The sequence below is a fragment of the Elephas maximus genome, chromosome 22, assembly GCF_024166365.1.
Source record: "Elephas maximus indicus isolate mEleMax1 chromosome 22, mEleMax1 primary haplotype, whole genome shotgun sequence".
Classification (NCBI taxonomy): domain Eukaryota; kingdom Metazoa; phylum Chordata; class Mammalia; order Proboscidea; family Elephantidae; genus Elephas; species Elephas maximus.
The window spans coordinates 57,338,876-57,356,186 of NC_064840.1; the positions used below are offsets into that span (position 1 = coordinate 57,338,876).

The 17,311-nt window shown below is 43.0% G+C and overlaps 1 protein-coding gene across 1 annotated transcript in view; it reads right to left on the bottom strand.

Moving 5' to 3' along the window:
* Nucleotides 1-10,414, bottom strand: part of HGSNAT (heparan-alpha-glucosaminide N-acetyltransferase) — a 40,470-nt gene extending 30,056 nt beyond the window's left edge. The window contains exons 1-2 of the mRNA XM_049866766.1: nucleotides 10,099-10,414; nucleotides 3,605-3,720 (exon numbers count right to left, since the gene is read on the bottom strand). Coding sequence (XP_049722723.1) covers nucleotides 3,605-3,720; nucleotides 10,099-10,399 — 417 coding nt within the window. The 5' untranslated portion in view covers nucleotides 10,400-10,414. The remainder of the gene's footprint in view (nucleotides 1-3,604; nucleotides 3,721-10,098) is intronic.
* Between the last annotated feature and the right edge of the window lie 6,897 nt (nucleotides 10,415-17,311).

Below are 17,311 nucleotides of genomic sequence, written 5' to 3' on the forward strand. Positions count from 1 at the left end.
TTTCCTCATTCTAGTGCTTTCCTTTTCATCTTATTGCATTTTGTTGTTTCAATTATAAGTTTTAAAATTCTTGCATAGTCTTACTAATCTGGCTCATTATTTCTTTTATTGCTTTATTGGTTTGTTTTTTATTCTGCCTTTTTTAGTATTTTTTAAGTTTGTGAGTTCTGAATTTTTTTTTTTTCAACTTGGCAGTTTTAACTTGGCTTTAGTTGTAGCATATTAAATTCTTATGTAAATTAGAGTCTACTTCTTACACTCACTTTGGTCTGTTTTGATGTCTCTTTTTTGGCTCCATGAATGACTCCGGCTTTGTAATATATCTTACCTGGTACAGCAAGGCTGCAGATTGCCTGCTGGTCTCTTGGGTCATCCTTTGATACTCTTGTTCACTTCCTTTTTGTATGAATTTTTGAAATTATTTCTACAGATTTTTATAAAGTAGTCCATTGGTACATTAATAACAATTGTGTTAAATGTATGAATTAATTTGGGAAGTACTGTCATTTTTCCTCCGTTCAGTCTTCATGTCATAATACATGACTCTCCACTCAACTGCTACTTTTCTCATTAAAATTTTACCATTTTCTTTATATATGACCTACATAGATTCCTCAAGGGAAAAAAATGTAAGTCATCATAAATAAATCTTTCAATATGTTAACTTACTCTACTTGATAGAATTTTAAGATTTGTGCATCCGAATTAATCAGAAAGACTGATTTGCATTTCTTTTCATGCCTTCGCCAGATTTTAAGATTTCACATCCCACCTAAACTGCAGAGCAAATCAGACAGCAAGCCATCTTTTACTTGGGGTTATGTTTAGGATCAGTTTATATAGGATGAAAATTATTTATTTGAAAACGTAGGACAAGATTACCTACTTTTTGGTGGTGAAATTCTTAATCATTTTTCAGATATCTTAATTCAGTGATTCAGAAATTTTTTGATCTATTTATGTTCCCATATCTTGAATCAATCTTTGCATAATTTTTGAAGGAAATCATTCTATTTTTAAATTTGAAATGTACCAGCTTTAACTGTTCACTGGACTATAATTATCTCAGTTTCAGTTGATATATATATTTCAATGTATATATATAATTAAGATGTACATATGTATACAAGGTCTTATATACATTATTTCTAATTTTATTAACAACGCTGGTAGCACAATGGTTAAGTGTTTGGCTGCTAACCAAAAGGTCAGCAGTTGAAATCTACCAGCCGCTCCTTGGAAACCCTATGGGGCTACTTTGTCCTATAGGGCCGCTATGAGTCAGAACTTCCACTGTTCCTTTAAATTTATCAATAACTTATGAATTATGACACTTTTATTTTTTTAAAAATCATCTCTTGACTCATTCTTATTTCTCATTTTACAGTTTGCATATTTGTTATTTTTATTATGTCCTTTTTCTTTTTGTTTGGATGAGTACACTATTTGCTTTCCAAAATCCTTACTTAACAGATTGGCATTTCCCAAACTTTTCTTTCTGATTAATATAAGGCAGGATCCTGAGAATACAGGCTCTGAAGTTGGAGTGAGGCTGTGAATCCCAGCTCTGCTACGTAACATCTGCGTAACCAGGGGAAAAAGTCACTGTGTTTCTCTTACTCTCAGTACCACCATTTATAAAATCCAGATATATCCTTTTTACTGGATTGTTGTGAGCATTACATGAGATAGAAAATATCTAAGACAGAGCAGACCCTCAGAAAGCAGTAGCTGCAACTTCTATTACCATCATCTTTATTATGATAAACATTACAAAAATTTTTTTCCTAAAAATTGCTTTGGCCGCGTCTAAGAATTTTTCAATGAAATATTTATGTTTGTGTTATCTCCTCCATTATCTTTTGTTGTACGGAGGTCTGAAACTGTGGAATGTATAATGTCTGCATTATTTATTTATTTATTCTTTTGTGACCTAACACGTGATCAATGTTATTGTGAAATATATAAAGATTTTTTTAATTATCTATTTTTTTCTATTTAATTCTTGCCATAAACATTATTTATGTTTATTGCTAATAACATTGACACTTACATAGAGGTCTTACTCTGTTATTGTAATTTGCATTCCTTTGGATATTTGTCTCTCCTGTAACCTACATTTGCTTAAAGGTTTTAAAATAATCATTAAATTTCAAAATTTGAAAGAGTTTATGTCTAGACATCATTCTAGTTGTTCAACCTTTAAAGGGTCATAAACCAAACCAAACCCGTTGCCATCCAGCGGATTCCGACTCATAGTGACCCTACAGGACAGAGTAGAACTGTCCCATTGAGTTTCCAAAGGAGCGCCTGGTGGATTCAAATTGCTGACCTTTTGGTTAGCAGCCATAGCACTTAATCGCTATGCCACCAGGGTTTCCTTTAAGGGTCATAAATGCCCTTCCACTTCCCACTCTAAGATCTTTTATACAAGCATGGAACCTTTTCTGTTATTATGATTGAGGACATACACTGTACCACCCCTTTACACATTTTCCTAAGACATAATTTTCTCCATACTCTCTAAATAAGTTGGTTGTTTTTTTCTTGAGCTTTTTTTTTTTAGTATAATCTAGCTAATTGAGTCTTCTCTGTTTTGAAATCATCACTGAGTCAGTGTTTTGTGCCATTGATTCTACTTCTTTTTATTCTAGTGAAGATTTTATTTGCATTACGGCTAATATCCTGACAATGCGATCTTCTTTATCTCAACTGATTGCTTTCTTAGTTTTTTAGATCTTTCTTCTGTCTTTGTAGAAAGCATCTTGGCCATTCCCTAAATTGTCTGTGAATCTTGTAACTTTTTAATTTCAGCTATTGTTGATTTTTTACCCCCAGGATTCTTCTAGGTGCTTGTTGACTGTTAAATCTTTTCTTTGTCTTGGAGTATTTTTTTTTTAATATTATAGATTTTCTTTGTTTCATATTATTTTACAAAGCTTTTAATGTGTTTAATAAAACTGAGGTTGTATCGTGTATCTCCATTATCTTTTCAGCTAGTGCCTATATTGGGTTTTTTTTGTTTTTTTTTTAAGCTACTTACAGTAAGTAGAACAGTATACATTAAATTCCCTCCTCTGAGGGTAGGAGCTCCCAATTTGGAAATAAATGATATTTTATTTTACGTGGAAGAATAGCCTTGTCCTTAGAAAGCAACAAAGTTTAAAACAGGAGTAAAGCTTCAGATAAATTCTTTATCATCAGAGGCAGCTCCCAGGGAAAAATCACTGCCTCAACTCGGCCCCTCCCTCTGCTCACGCAACACCTGCTCTTGGAGAAGACCCAATTGTCTCACTCCTTCCTTCCTTCTCTGGTCCAGTAATAGGGTTATGTATTACGCACAGAAGTTAAACAAAACACAGCCTCTCAATTTTGTTCATCACTGAGAAGTTCTTTTTAAAAAGATGGGTAGGAAAAAAAAGAGATGAAGCCGACATTACATTGCTAGACATTCTCCCCTGATTATATTTCTCTCTGCCTCTTTACACAGCCTGTTTTCCTTACCTGTAAACATGTGAAGGAAGAGCTTCAGGTCTGGGAGTATGAAGGATCATATCGAACTAGCCCCCAAAGCCCACAAAATCGTAATGCACATGATACATACATGATAACAGCTTTCGGAATTCCAGTAGACAGTCAAGCTTGTCCCAACAAGCTCGTTATGGATAAGTAGCAAAGCCTGGTCCATCTTCAGCTCTACATGCTTTTTTTGGTCTAAATCTGGTAAGAATTAGAAAGAAAAGTTAAAAAATAAAGAAATAACCAAACCCACCGCTGTCAAGTCAATTCTGACTCATAATGACCCTGTGGGACAGAGTAGAACTGCCGCATAGGGTTTTCAAGGCTGTAAAATTTACGGAAGTAGCCTGCCCCATCTTTCTCCCTTGGAGCCAGGGCTCTGAACCAGTTCTTTTCCGTTCAAACCCCTGCTGAGAATTTGCATTTCTAACAAGTCCTGGGATCTTGTTAAAATGTAGATTCTGACTCAGCATATCTAAATGATAAAGAAATCATTAAAATTAAAATGTTCTGTTGACATAGCTCAAGACTGAACTTCCAGAAGTGAAATTTTTAACCCAAACTAACTTTAATAGCTTTCGAAACATAGTGCCAAACTCTTCTCCAAATTAGTTGTGCTGATTTATAATAATTATGGTTATTAAAAACTAGCCCATGGGCCTAACCTTTCTGTTACCAAAACCAAAAAACCAAACCCACTGCCATAGAGTTGATTCCGACCCATAGCGATGCTATAGGACAGAGTAGAACTGCCCCATAGAGTTTCCAAGGAGCGCCTCGGGGATTTGAACTGCAGACCTCCTGGTTAGCAGCCCTAGCACTTAACCACTACGCCACCAGGGTTTCCTTTCTGTTACCAGTCTCCTGAAATATGTGTGTATCTGTTCCCTGGCAACTGTGCCAGCAATTAGTTTTGTAATTTTTTTTCTCATTTTTTAACCTGATGGATATAAAATGTTGCCTCCTTATTATTTTAGTTTTGATTTAAGGATAGGCAAGTTAGAACAAGCTTTCCAAATATTTACCATCAGTAATTTCCCTTCATGTGAATTGTTGGAATACTAATTTAACCTCTTCATTTAATCACTGAAGCCTTGGGATTCTTCCTAGGCATTTACATCATTTCTTTAATAAAAACCAAAACCCGTTGCCGTCAAGTTGATTCCGACTCATAGCAACCCTACTGGACAGAGCAGAACTGCCTCATTGGGTTTTCAAGGAGTGGCTGGTGGATTCGAACTGCTGACCTTTTGATTAGCAGGCAAGCTCTTAACCACTGGGCCACCAGGGCTCCATGTTTCTTTAATAGCACATGACAGATCCTTTATCATGTTTGTCATAATTATTTTTAAAGTATTCCATTCTCATTTTCCCTTGTTCAGCTTTAATAGTTTCCATTTTCAAATTTATAGTCATTCTTTGTTGGCTCTTGCCTTGGTACTTCTTCTATGAATCATTATCCCTTCATAGTTGGAATAACTACGGTTTTTACTCATTTCTACAAGTTGACTTTTAGTCTTTTCCTGGGAGTTTGCTGGTAGGTGGTGTAAGGTTCTTTTTCATGCTTAGGTTTTACATGTGAATTTTAAAATTTTAAAAGCTTTGAAAGCTTTTAAATATCACCATTACTAATTGTTTTGTACAGGCATATTTAGTAAAGTTTAATCCTAACTGAACATCAGAATTATTTAAAAAAAAACAAACAAACTGTTGCTGTCAAGTCAATTCCAACTAAAAGCAACCCTATTAGACAGAGTAGAACTGCCCCGTAGGGTTTCCAAGGTACGTCTGGTGCGTTCAAACTGCCAACATTTTGGTTAGCAGCAGAGCTCTTTTTTTTTTTTATATAATTTGTATTGTGCTTTAAGTGAAAGTTTACAAATAAGTCAGTCTCTCACATAAAAACTTATATACACCTTGCTACATGTTCCCAATTACTCTCCTAATGAGACAGCCCGCTCTCTCCCTCCACTCTCTTTTTTCGTGTCCATTTCACCAGCTTCTAACCCCCTCTACCCTCTCATCTCCTCTCCAGGAAGGAGATGCCAACATAGTCTCAAGTGTCCACCTGATCCAAGAAGCTCACTCCTCACTAGCATCCCTCTCCAACCCATTGTCCAGTCCAATCCATGTCTGAAGAGTTGGCTTCGGGAATGGTTCCTATCCTGGGCCAATAGAAAGTCTGGGGGCCATGACCACCGGGGTCCTTCCAGTCTCAGTCAGACCATTAAATCTGGTATTATGAGAATTTGGGGTCTGCATCCCACTGCTCTCCTGCTCCTTCAGGGGTTCTCTGTTATGTTCCCTGTCAGGGCAGTCATCGGTTGTAGATGGGCACCATCTAGTTCTTCTGGTCTCAGGATGATGTAGTTTCTGGTTCATGAGGCCCTTTCTGTCTCTTGGGCTCGTAATCGCCTTGTGTCCTTGGTGTTCTTCATTCTCCTTTGATCCAGGTGGGTTGAGACCAACTGACGCATCTTAGATGGCTGCTTGCTAGCGTTTAAGACCTCAGATGCCACTATTCAAGGTGGTATGCAGAATGATTTCTTAATAGATTTTATTATGCCAATTGACTTAGATGTCCCCAGCAGCAGAGCTCTTAACCACTGCATCACCAGGGCTCCCAGAATTACCTAGGAAGCTTTAAAAAAAAAAAAAAAGGAAACTACCAGAGCCCTGGCCTGATACAAGACCAACTAAATCAGAATTTAAAACAGCAGAATTTAAAAACCTCCCAGGTGATTTTCACGTGCAGCCAAGGTTGAGGACCATAAGTTAGAAGAGACTGTGATTTGACATGCTTCTTGGTACTTTTTTGCAATGTTTGAACTTATTTTTCTAAAATAATGAGTCTAGCTCAAAGAAAAAACCAGTCCACAGGACTAAAAGCCCACACGAACCATGGTCTCCTCTGGTCTGAGACTGGAAGAACTAGGTGGTGCCCAGCTACCACTATCGACCATTCTGATCAGGGACACAACAGAAGGTCCCGGATAGAATGGGAGAAAAAAGTAGAATAAAATTCAAATTCCTAAAAAAAGCCAGACTTACTGAACAAATAGAAACTAAAAACCCCCAAGACTATTGCTCTAAGATACCCTTTGAACTTGGAACTGAAGCCACTCCTGGAGGTCACCTTTCAGCCAAATAATAGATTCACTTATAAAATAATCAATATCAGCCGTGGCTTCCTAAACTATCAACTATATGAGACCAAACAGTTAACATTTACCCAAAAGCAAAGATAAGAAGGCAAGGAAGGGAAAGGAAGCTGGATCAATGGAAACAGAACAAACAGAATGGAAAAAATGAGAATGCAGACACATTGAAACCAATGTCACAGAACAATTTGTATAAAAATTGTCAAATGGGAACCTAACTTGCTATATAAACTTTCACCTAAAACCCAATATTTTAAAAATAAAATCTTGAGTCTGTATCATTCACACACACACACACACAAAAGGAGCCAGTTACTAAGCCACATGACCTCTATATGGAACCTGGTGCTCGGCTTCAAGAAAAAGCTGTCAGATTCCTATACAGCGGACCCTAGAAATATCTGAGCAACAATCATGGAGCATTATATACAAAAGAACAATTTTTTTCTCCTATAGGATTTTTTTTTTATATATATAGTCTACATTGTCTTGGTGAGAAAACAGACCAAGTAAAGTCACTTTCAATAATGCTGGGGTTACTATTGGACCTTTATTTCACTACCCTGGTGGCGTAGTGGTTAAGTGCTACAGCTGCTAACCAAAGGGTTGGCAGTTTGAATCTACCAGGCGCTCCTTGGAAGCTCTATGGGGCAGTTCTACTCTGTCCTAGAGGTCGCTGTGAGTCGGAATCGACTCGACAGCACTGGGTTTGGTTTTGGTTTGGTTCACTTCCGAATATTTAATTTCTGGTTCTAGCTCTCTGCAAATGAGTACCTCTGCAGGGCATATCTTAAAAGATGTATTTTAATTTGTATTGGGGCAGATTATCCAACAGACAAGGTAAGTATGGTGCTGACTTTGCTTTCCACATCCTCTGTAGTGAAACTGCTCACACAGAGCAGTAGGTAAGCGCACGTAAGCCCGTGCTTACCTGGCTTACTGGGTCATCAGCCTCTGTCAGGGATCGTAAATTTGAAGAGAGGCTTTGATTCTGAAGGAAGGTGATGTGAGGTTGGGAGAGAGACAGATGTCAGCCATACCTGGCACTCTGGTCTTTGATGTGGTGAAAAAATGTGAAATTGTTCACTACAGGTGATCTGGTATTCAACCCTGCTTTTTATTTCAACAAACGGTTCAGTCCTCAAGTCATCTGAGGCTGGAGTTCTTAGTAGGAAATTCTCAAGCCCAAACATGGGCACCAGGTGGCACCAAAAGCCAGGGCTGTCCTCTCACCCAGCTTCCTGAAGGTTCTGGAGGTGAAGTGCTTAAGAATACTAATGTCTTCCTCACTACACAGAAAGAGTATTTATAAGCTCCCCTTTCCTCCCTTAAATAACTATAAATTGGTGTCATATACAAAAAGAAAAGTGTCTGACCCTGACAAGCTGTGTGACTGGGCAGATCATGGAATCAATCTCTCTGGGGTCTGATGGGAGCTGGGTAACACGACAGCATTACCTGAGGAGCATTTTCAAAACTCATTACCTCTGCCCTACAGGATGACGGGGAGGCGCAACTTGAACTACACACACACCCCAGAGCCCCCCCACCACCGACTCTGATGGGATGTGTGGGAAGAGAGAGACAGGTGACTAACCTTCCCAGGTAATAGTCAGGCCCTCCCACAAACACTGGACTGAAAGGGGGTTGCTCCATATGACTGATCCTACAATCCCTGATCACAGAATCACCAGGAGGGCTTGTGAAAATGATCTTCTCCAGCCCTGGTGATTCTTGTTCTATGGGGTCTGAAGGGAACCCCTGGAATTTGTATTGAGTCCACTGACCAGGCAAGTTAGGGGAACATCCAAAAACCAAACCAAACCCAGTACTGTCAAGTCGATTCCGACGCATAGCGACCCTATAGGACAGAGTAGAACTGCCCCAGAGAGTTTCCAAGGAGCGCCTGGCAGATTCGAACTGCCTACCCTTTTGTTAGCAGCCGTAGCACTTACCCACTATGCCACCAGGGTTTCCAGGGGTACCTCAGAAGGACAAAATGCCTCTCTCGCACAGATGTACCTAAGAATCACCCGGGGGCTTTTAAAAGTACTAACTAGGCCCAGCCTCCGCTGCGCAGTCCCTCCCAGCCTGTGTGAATCCTCAGGGTCCAGCCTCATCCAGGGGTGTAATTTCTCTGCAAAACAGTAAGGCGCCAGCAAATTAACACCTCGACTGTTATTCCCAGCACCTTACAAGAAAGCTTTGCCTAAGCCCCCCTCCCCCTCCAGTTATTACGACGACCTACTCTGGCGATCAAGGAGTCCTGGTGGTGCAGTGGTTAAGCACTTAGCTGCTTACTGAAAGGTCGGTGGTTAGAACCCCCCAGCTGCTCCTTGGGAGAAAGATGTGGCACTCAGGTTCCATAAAGGTTATAGCCTTGGAAATCCTATGGGGGCAGTTCTACTCTGTCCTATAGGATCGCTACGATTGGGAATTGACTCCACAGCAGCCGGTTGGGTTTTTTGGGTTTTACTCTTGCAATCAACACCCCTGCCCCCGCTGCCTTCTCCTGAGCCTTTTATTACACGTTGGAAATTTACTCTGGAGTTTTAATCCAAGCGCAGTGGTGGTCGTTCCTCATCCTTCGTCTGACCAGGGGTTACGTGCTTCTCGTGCTCCCAGCTCTAGCGACCCGGCCAGAGACAGCGTCCCCGCGCTCCTGCAGTCCCCAGCTTTCCCACTCCGCAGGACGCCCAACTGATCTTCCTCCATCCCGCCAAGGGCCTTTGGGGGACTGCGCGTCTGCATTTTTGTAACCCCTTAAAGTCTGTCCACAAAGTACAGTAGATAAGGGATGGGCGTTGTGTAAGTCACTTTCTTTGCCAGTACGTCTCTTATTTAGTTTTGCATTTGGGGAGTCACGGGTCTCTAAACCAAAAGCACTTTAACGTTTAGATGACATAATTCTAAAGACCTGCTAAGATGCCCCGTATAGTCTGGTCTCGGGGGACAAGTGTGCCCAGGTGCCCCGCACACGCAGCTCTGGGAGAGGCCGGGCGCGGGCCGGTGCGTCCTCACTCCCGCTCCCAGCGAACGCGCCCGCGCCACCGGCTTGCCAGCTGCACAGCCAGCGCGGCCCGCGCCACGCTTATCTGGTTTTCCCATTTTAGGGGATTTTGCTTGGACGCTGTTGTCAGGATCCTCCACTCCACTAATCCCCAGGCCTCACGATGCTGCCATGTGTGGTGCCTTCAAAAGCGGCCAGATTTGTCTAAAACAGGAAGATCCCTGGACCAGGTGCATCACACAAAACCGTAAACAAAAATTTCAGTTCCGGGGAATTGTTTTTTTCAGAAGGCTGGCTCCGCGTCTGGACGCGGGAGCAGGGCGGCGCCTCTCCCCGAGGGGAGGGACAGTCGCGCGCGGCCTCCCCGCGGTCCCGCCAGCCGGAGGGGGCGCCGCAGCGCGCACTCACCTTGCGGCGGCGCGGACTCGGCGCCGCGCTCGGGGGACTCGCCGGGGGCCAGCAGCGCAGCGCTCAGCACCGACGCGGCCAGCAGCAGCGCCGCCAGCGCCCAGCCCGCGCCCGCCGCCCCGCTCATGCTGCCCGCCGCCGCCGCCGCCAACTCAGGCCGCCGCTTCTGGCCCGGCGCCGCCTCAGCCGCCGCTCCTCGGCCTCCGCCGCGGCGCCGCTCCTGCGCTGCACACGCGGGCGAGCCGCCCCCGCGCTCCCCGGCCCTGCGCTCCTCCGCAGCGGACGGCCGCGCGCCCGTCATCGCCTCCCCCTCCGATGCCGTCACCGCCGCCGCCTGAGTCACCCGCCGGTGGGGGGGCGGGTGCAGGGGAGTGGCGGGAGGGTCGGAGGGGCTGGGCCCCGGGTCAGGGGCGGGCCACTCTCCGCCCTGCGGGAGGGAACGCTTGCTTCTTAGGGCGCAAAGTTTGTTTTTTCCCTAGAGGAGAGAAGCACGCTGCGAGGCCTCCTGCAAACCACTCCCCAGGCCCTCACCACTCTCCCGTGAAAAATCGGTTAAATGCCTGCATCCAGCCATTCACCGTGCAAGTGGGTGTTAGAGTACTCTGTCCTAGACACTGTTCTGAAAATGCCATGGTAACCGAGGCTGGCAGAGTCCCTGCCGCCAAGGAGTTTACTATCCTGAAGGGAAGACACGACTTAAATAGCTGCCATGTGGTACCGCCATTTGGAGAGCCACAGGCAGGCACAAATCAAGAAAACCAAACCCTGCCATCAAGTCGATACCGACTCATAGCGAGCCCATAGGGCAGAGTAAAACTGCCCCCATAGGGTTTCCAAGGAGCAGCTGGTGGATTTGAACTGCCAGACTTTTGATTAGCAGCCTGAGCTTTTACCACTGGGCCATCAGGGCTCCACGCACAGACGCAATGACCCTAAATTCCACTTCTAGCTCTATGCCCAGAGAAACCCTCACATATATATGCGTGCATGTACAATAATGTTTGTAGTGACATTGTCTGAAATTGCAAAAACCTGTAAACAGTGTGAATGTCCGTCAGTGGAAAATGGATAAATTGTGGTATGTTATACATGCTAAAAAAAATTACAAGTTTTGCATTATGAAAAGAGAAAAAGGTTCTTCTACCCACAACACTAAAGGTCATCTTGTTGAATGTCAGAAATCTATACATGGTAACAAATAATCTTTTAGCTATGCTTTAAACTATAACTAACCTTTAGAAGTAGCTTGTTTTGTTTCACATAATTGTTTCTAGGTGACCAAGCTCACTAAAATCAGAGACTGGTTTAATTATTCATTAGTTTTCACATAAAACTTACTCTTTCAGAAGCCAATCAATTAGTGAACGTAACATCTGTTTTCAAAACTTCAGGGGCCTTGTAACCATGACTCATCGATCTTGATTGTCTTGTAATTGTTTAGCAGTTTTTATTTAAACTTTAATAATATTTGAACCCATACTGTTTTTTAACATGAATGTCAAGTGTCTTAGGCAAGGTTCTCTGTTGTTAGGTGCCATTGAATTGGTTCCAACTCATAGCGACCCCATGTACAACAGAACTAAACACTGCCCAACCCTGTGCCATCCTCACAATCATTGCCACGCTTGAGTCCATTGTTGCAGCCACTGCATCAATCCATCTCATTGAGGATCTTCCTCTTTTTTTGCTGACCCTCTACTTTACCATGCATGATGCCCTTCTCCAGGGACTGGTCCTTCCTGATAACATGTCCAAACTACGTGAGACAAAGTCTCACCATCCTCACTTCTAAGAAGCATTCTGGCTGTACTTCTTCCAAGACAGATTTGTTTGTTCTTCTGGCAGTCCATGGTATACTCAATAAATACTCTTTGCCAACACCATAATTCAAAGGCTGGGTTCTCTAGAGAAGCAAAACCAGTGAACAGTGAAGTATGTATATAGAGAGAGATTTATCTCAAGGAAATAGCTCACATGGTTGTAACTCCGTTGCCATCACGTTGACTCCAACTCATATCGACGCTATCGGACAGAGTAGAACTGCTCCCATAGGGTTTCCAAGGAGCAGCTGGTGGATTCAAACTGCCAAACATTTGGTTAGCAGCTGAGCTCTTGACCACCGCTCACATGGTTGTAGAGCGAGGCAAGTCTCAGGTCCGTGGGTGAGGCATCAGGCTGGAGGCTTCTTCTGACTCACATAGTTGCAGGGGCTGACAAATCCAAGATCGGCAGGTAAGAAAGCAGACTATTGGCTCACACCCCAAGAACCAGAGGTCAGATGATAATAAGCAGGATGCAGGATCCACAGCAAGCAAAAGCCAGAGAGCTTTGCCAGAATGTCCATATATGTTGGAGGTGGGCCACACCCCCAAATAAACTCCCCTTACAACTGATTGGCTAATCGTATCAGATCACATCATGGAGGTGATTACATTATATCACAAAATGGGGGATAACTTTATCATTACCTAACTGCCAAATTACATCATTACATAACTGCCAAATTTCATCATTACATTGCTGCCAAACTACTAAGAATCATGGCCCAGCCAAGTAGACACACAACCTTAACCATCACAACAACTGATCAGAAATTTTGTTCAAAGTTCTTGATAACATTATATAAGTGCTTTAAAAATCCTAATTAATTATTCAAAGTATGGATTTACTGGGTAATGATGTGCTGCCCAATTTGCAAACTGACTGCATAGCAATCTGTTAATGGTGTTCTGAATTGTTCATTTTTGACAGAAATGATCTCCCTACTTGCATATAGAATGACTGCTCGGAATAAACCCTAGATTTTAATTTCTATGTGTTTTGATTATTTTTAACATACAGCAGTTAAGAATGAACTAGGGCTACATGTTTCAACATGGACAGATCTCAAAAATAAGGCTGAGGGGAAAACGCAAGTTGCAAACTACCTTTGAAATAACATTTATATACAGTTTAAAACCAAGTAAAACAATCATATATATTCTTTAGGGATATATAAACAAACAAAAAAAGTCCAAACTAGTTGTTAGGGAGTCGATTCCGACTTATAGCAACCCCAAGTGTTTCAGAGTAGTACTGTGCTCCACAGGGTTTTCATGGCTGTGACCTTTTGGACGCAGACCAGTGGGCCTTTCTACCTTTCAGGTTAGTATAGCCCAGTGCTTAACTGTTTGCTCCACCCAGGGACTTCTTTAGGGAGAAAAAAAAAAAAAACCCACTGCCATCGAGTCGATTCCAACTCATAGCGACCCTATAGGACAGAGTAGAACTGCCCCGTAGAGTTTCCAAGGAGCACCTGGCGGATTTGAACTGCGGACCTTTTGGTTGGCAGCCATAGCGCTTAACCACTATGCCACCAGGGTTACCGGTGTGTATATCCCTCTTTAGGGATATACACACCTGCAATTAAAGTATGAAGACTCACATGGAGAGATAAACACTAACTTCAAATAATGGTTGGGGGTAGGGAAGGAGCAGAATGTTAAGAGGCTCAGCCTCACGGGGGGCTTCAACTGGCAATGTTTTACCACTTAAATTGAGTGAACTGAATGAGGCAGAACTGGTTCGAAACCCTAACCTGAGGGATGTTAGCCAAAAGAAGAGAGGAAGAAGAGTGTTCCTAGCAGAGGGAACAGCATTCGCAAAGGCTCAGAGAAAGCACAGCTTGGTGAAGGAACTGAAAGAAAACCAGTGTGACTGGAGCAGAATTCTGTGAAAAGAGAGAGGTGACAGGGGGTGAGCTAGCCGGAGTTGAGTTTAGGCTTCTTCCTAAAGCCATTAGGAAGCTGTTGATGAGTTTTAAGGTAGGGAATAATTTTCAGGGAAGTAATGACCATGAACTACTTCATGAGCTCAAGTTAGGTCACATGATTTTTCTCAAATACAAGAAGCCACCCATTCCAGAATGTCACGAAGAAATTTAGTTACTCCCTCTTTCCTTTTTGCCCTCCACCTCATTCAAAATCCCAGGAGTGGGAGGAAACTGGTGTCTGAGCAGTGTGCCAAGGCCATTGTTAACTACTTCTCTGCTGTCCAACAGCTACTGCTGATCCACACAGCAGTGGCCTGCTCTAGCCCAGCTCTGGCTCAGGCCATGGCAGTCAGTGGATGAATGTGCCCTTCTCTCTTCCTTCTTTAAGGACGGCATTTTCATCATTGTCACAGACCTCTGTGCCCAGGAGACCCTGGAGCTCCTGCCTTGTTGTTCTGCACCCGCCATTCCCTCTACCCAGAGCACCTTTCCTTATCTCCGATACTCTCATGGCTCACTCGCACTTCATTCAAGTCTCAGCTCAAGTGTTACCTCCATCAAGGAGGCCTTCCTCAACAACTCTGTCTAAAACTAGCACTTCTTCATTCCCTATTTCCTTATCCTGCTTTATCTGCTTTTTTTTTTCTTCATTGTTTTCACCCCTTTGTTGTTAGTTGCCTTCCAGTTGATTCAGACTCATGGCAACCATAGGGTTTTCAAGGCTGTGACCTTTTGGAAGCAGATAGCCAGGCCTGTCTTCCGAGGCACCTCTGGGTGGGTTCCAGTTGTCATCTTTTCAACTAGTAGTCGAGCACTTAACCATTTGCACCACTCAGAGGCTCTTTGTATTCACCCCTACCTGACGTTATAATGTATATTTTTCTATCTGCTTTCCTTGCACTAGAATGTAAGCTCCATGAAGGCAAGGTTTTTTTTTCCAGAGGGCAAGAACCTTCTCTGTTTACAGAAGAACTAGATGGTTTCTGGCTACCACCAATGACTGCCCTGACAAGGAACACAAAAGAGAGTCCCTGACCGAGCGGGAAAAAAGTTGGATGCAGAACTCAAATTCTAGTAAAAAGACCAGACTTAATGGTCTGACTGAGGCTGGAGGAAGCCCAGAAGGCATGGCTGCTGGACTCTCTGTTAATCGAGAACTAAAACCATTCCCAAAGTCAAATCTTCAGACAGAGAATAGACTGGACTATAAGACATAAAATGATACTCGTGAAGAATGAGCTTCTTAGTTCAAGTGGATAAATGAGACTAAATGGGCAGCTCCTGTCCAGAGATGAGAAGGCAGAAGGGGACAGGAGCTGGATGAATGGACATAGGAAATATGAGGTGGAAAGGGGGAGTGTGCTGTCACATTATATAGGGAGAGCAACTAGGGTCACATAACAATGTGTGTATAAATTTTCATACGAGGAACTAGCTTGAGCTGTAAACTTTCACCTAAAACACAAAAAAAGAGAGAGAGAGAGAGAAACCTTCCCTGTTTGATGTGCTGCACTAACAAACAGCCCCACGGCTTATCCCAAGAAAAGTTTATTTCTTGCTTAACTCTGCGTGTCCACTGCTTCACGTCAACAGAAGCTTCCGCCATCACTGAAGCAGTGGTAAGACCATGTAACAAGTCACACACTGGTTTTTAAAGCTCCTGCCTGGAACAGATATCTGTGACTTCCCTCACACTTCACTGGCAAAGCAAGTCATGTGGCCCCATGTGACCAAGGAGACAGGGAACCCTGATCCGGTATGTGCTGCAAGTGGGGAGACTGGAGATATTTGGTAAGCAGCATTCATGACTACCACGAACCTGCCCAGTGATGCATCCTCAGAGCCTAGAACAGTGTCGGGGCACAGGATGGATGCTCAAATATTTGCACCTCTTTTCCTTGAGATTTAAACGTCTGTAATCCTTCCTTTCTAAGTCTTTCCATTCGAACAAAGGCTTTTCCTTTTCAAACCTCACCACACTGATGGTGCCCCTTGGCCCAGAATGGAGGCTATGAGAATCCCCTTTCCAAGAGGGTCTACACTAAATAATTCCAACACATACACACTTCTTTCAAAGAGCTGCTTCCCAGTCTTAACATTGGTTCCTCGTCTAAAAATAAAATTTTCTGACAACTTCTTTGCTGGTGGGGAAAAAAAAAAGTCTTAAGAGGCATGCCTCTGGCTGCAATATAAAGAATGAATCAGAAGTTGTGAGGATGGAGGCAGAAAGATTGTCTTTGCTGTAATCTAAGGGCAAAGTGATGCTGGCCCTATACTGTCCTGCCACCGCCCCTACCTCTATGTGCCTCATTTTAGGAATAACTGCCAGGTATTCTGTCTTTGCTGAACCATTAATGGTTGGCTAGAGCCCCCATCCCTGGGTAGCACAAAAGGTTTACACTCCACTACTAAAGCTTCTGTTCAAATCTACCTCATGGTGCTGCAGAAGAAAGGCCTGGCAATCTGCTTCCATAAAGATTACAGCCAAGAAAATCCTATGGAGCAGTCCTACTCTGTAACAGAAGAGGGTCACCACGGGTTGGACTCATTTCCACAGCAATGGGTTAAAGGCCCCAGTGGCTTGGAGTACTTGTAGTATCTCATGAGATCATGTAAAAGCACATTATAAACCACCTGGTGGTGATGGATTTTTTTTTTTAACACTTGGAATAAGGTAACCAGGGAGAAAGCATGGGCTCCTTGGCAAAGCTTTGAGAATGGCTTACCTCACCTGGCTCCTCTGATTATAGATGTATCTGCTGAATGTGAGCCAACAGCTATGGGCAATGAATTTTCTTTTTTTCCTTCTTTTTTTTTATTGTACTTTAGATGAAGGTTTACAGAACAAACTAGTTTCTCATCAAACAGTATACATATTGTTTTATGTCACTGGTTAACAACCCCATGACATGTCAACACTCTCCCTTCTCAACCCTGGGTTTCCTGTTACCAGCTTTCCTGTTCCCTCCTGCCTTCTAGTCCTTGCCCCAGGGCTGGTGTGCCCCTTTAGTCTCATTTTGTTTTATGGGCCTGTCCAATCTTCAGCTGAAGGGTGAACCTCAGGAGTGACTTCATTACTGAGCTGAAAGAGTTTCCAGGGGCCATACTCTCAGGTTTCTCCAGACTCTGTCAGGCCAGCAAATCTGGTCTTTCTTTTTGAGTAAGAATTTTGTTCTACATTTTTCTCCAGCTCTGTCTGGGACCCTCTCTTGTGATCTATGGGCAATGAATTTTGCCATCTAGGTTTTAGTAGAACTTCTTTTAGGAGGTTGCAGTTCTGCTGATATTGAATTATGTCCAAGCTCAAGCTAAAGATTGAACCCCAACAGGCAAAGGAACTGTTTGATGTCTCGCGTTGGCATTACAAAGTACCAAAGAAAACTCAGAGACACACAGAGGAGCTTGCAAATTACTCCCCCAACTCTCTCATTTTAGAGATCAGACGCGTCTGAGGCCATAAAT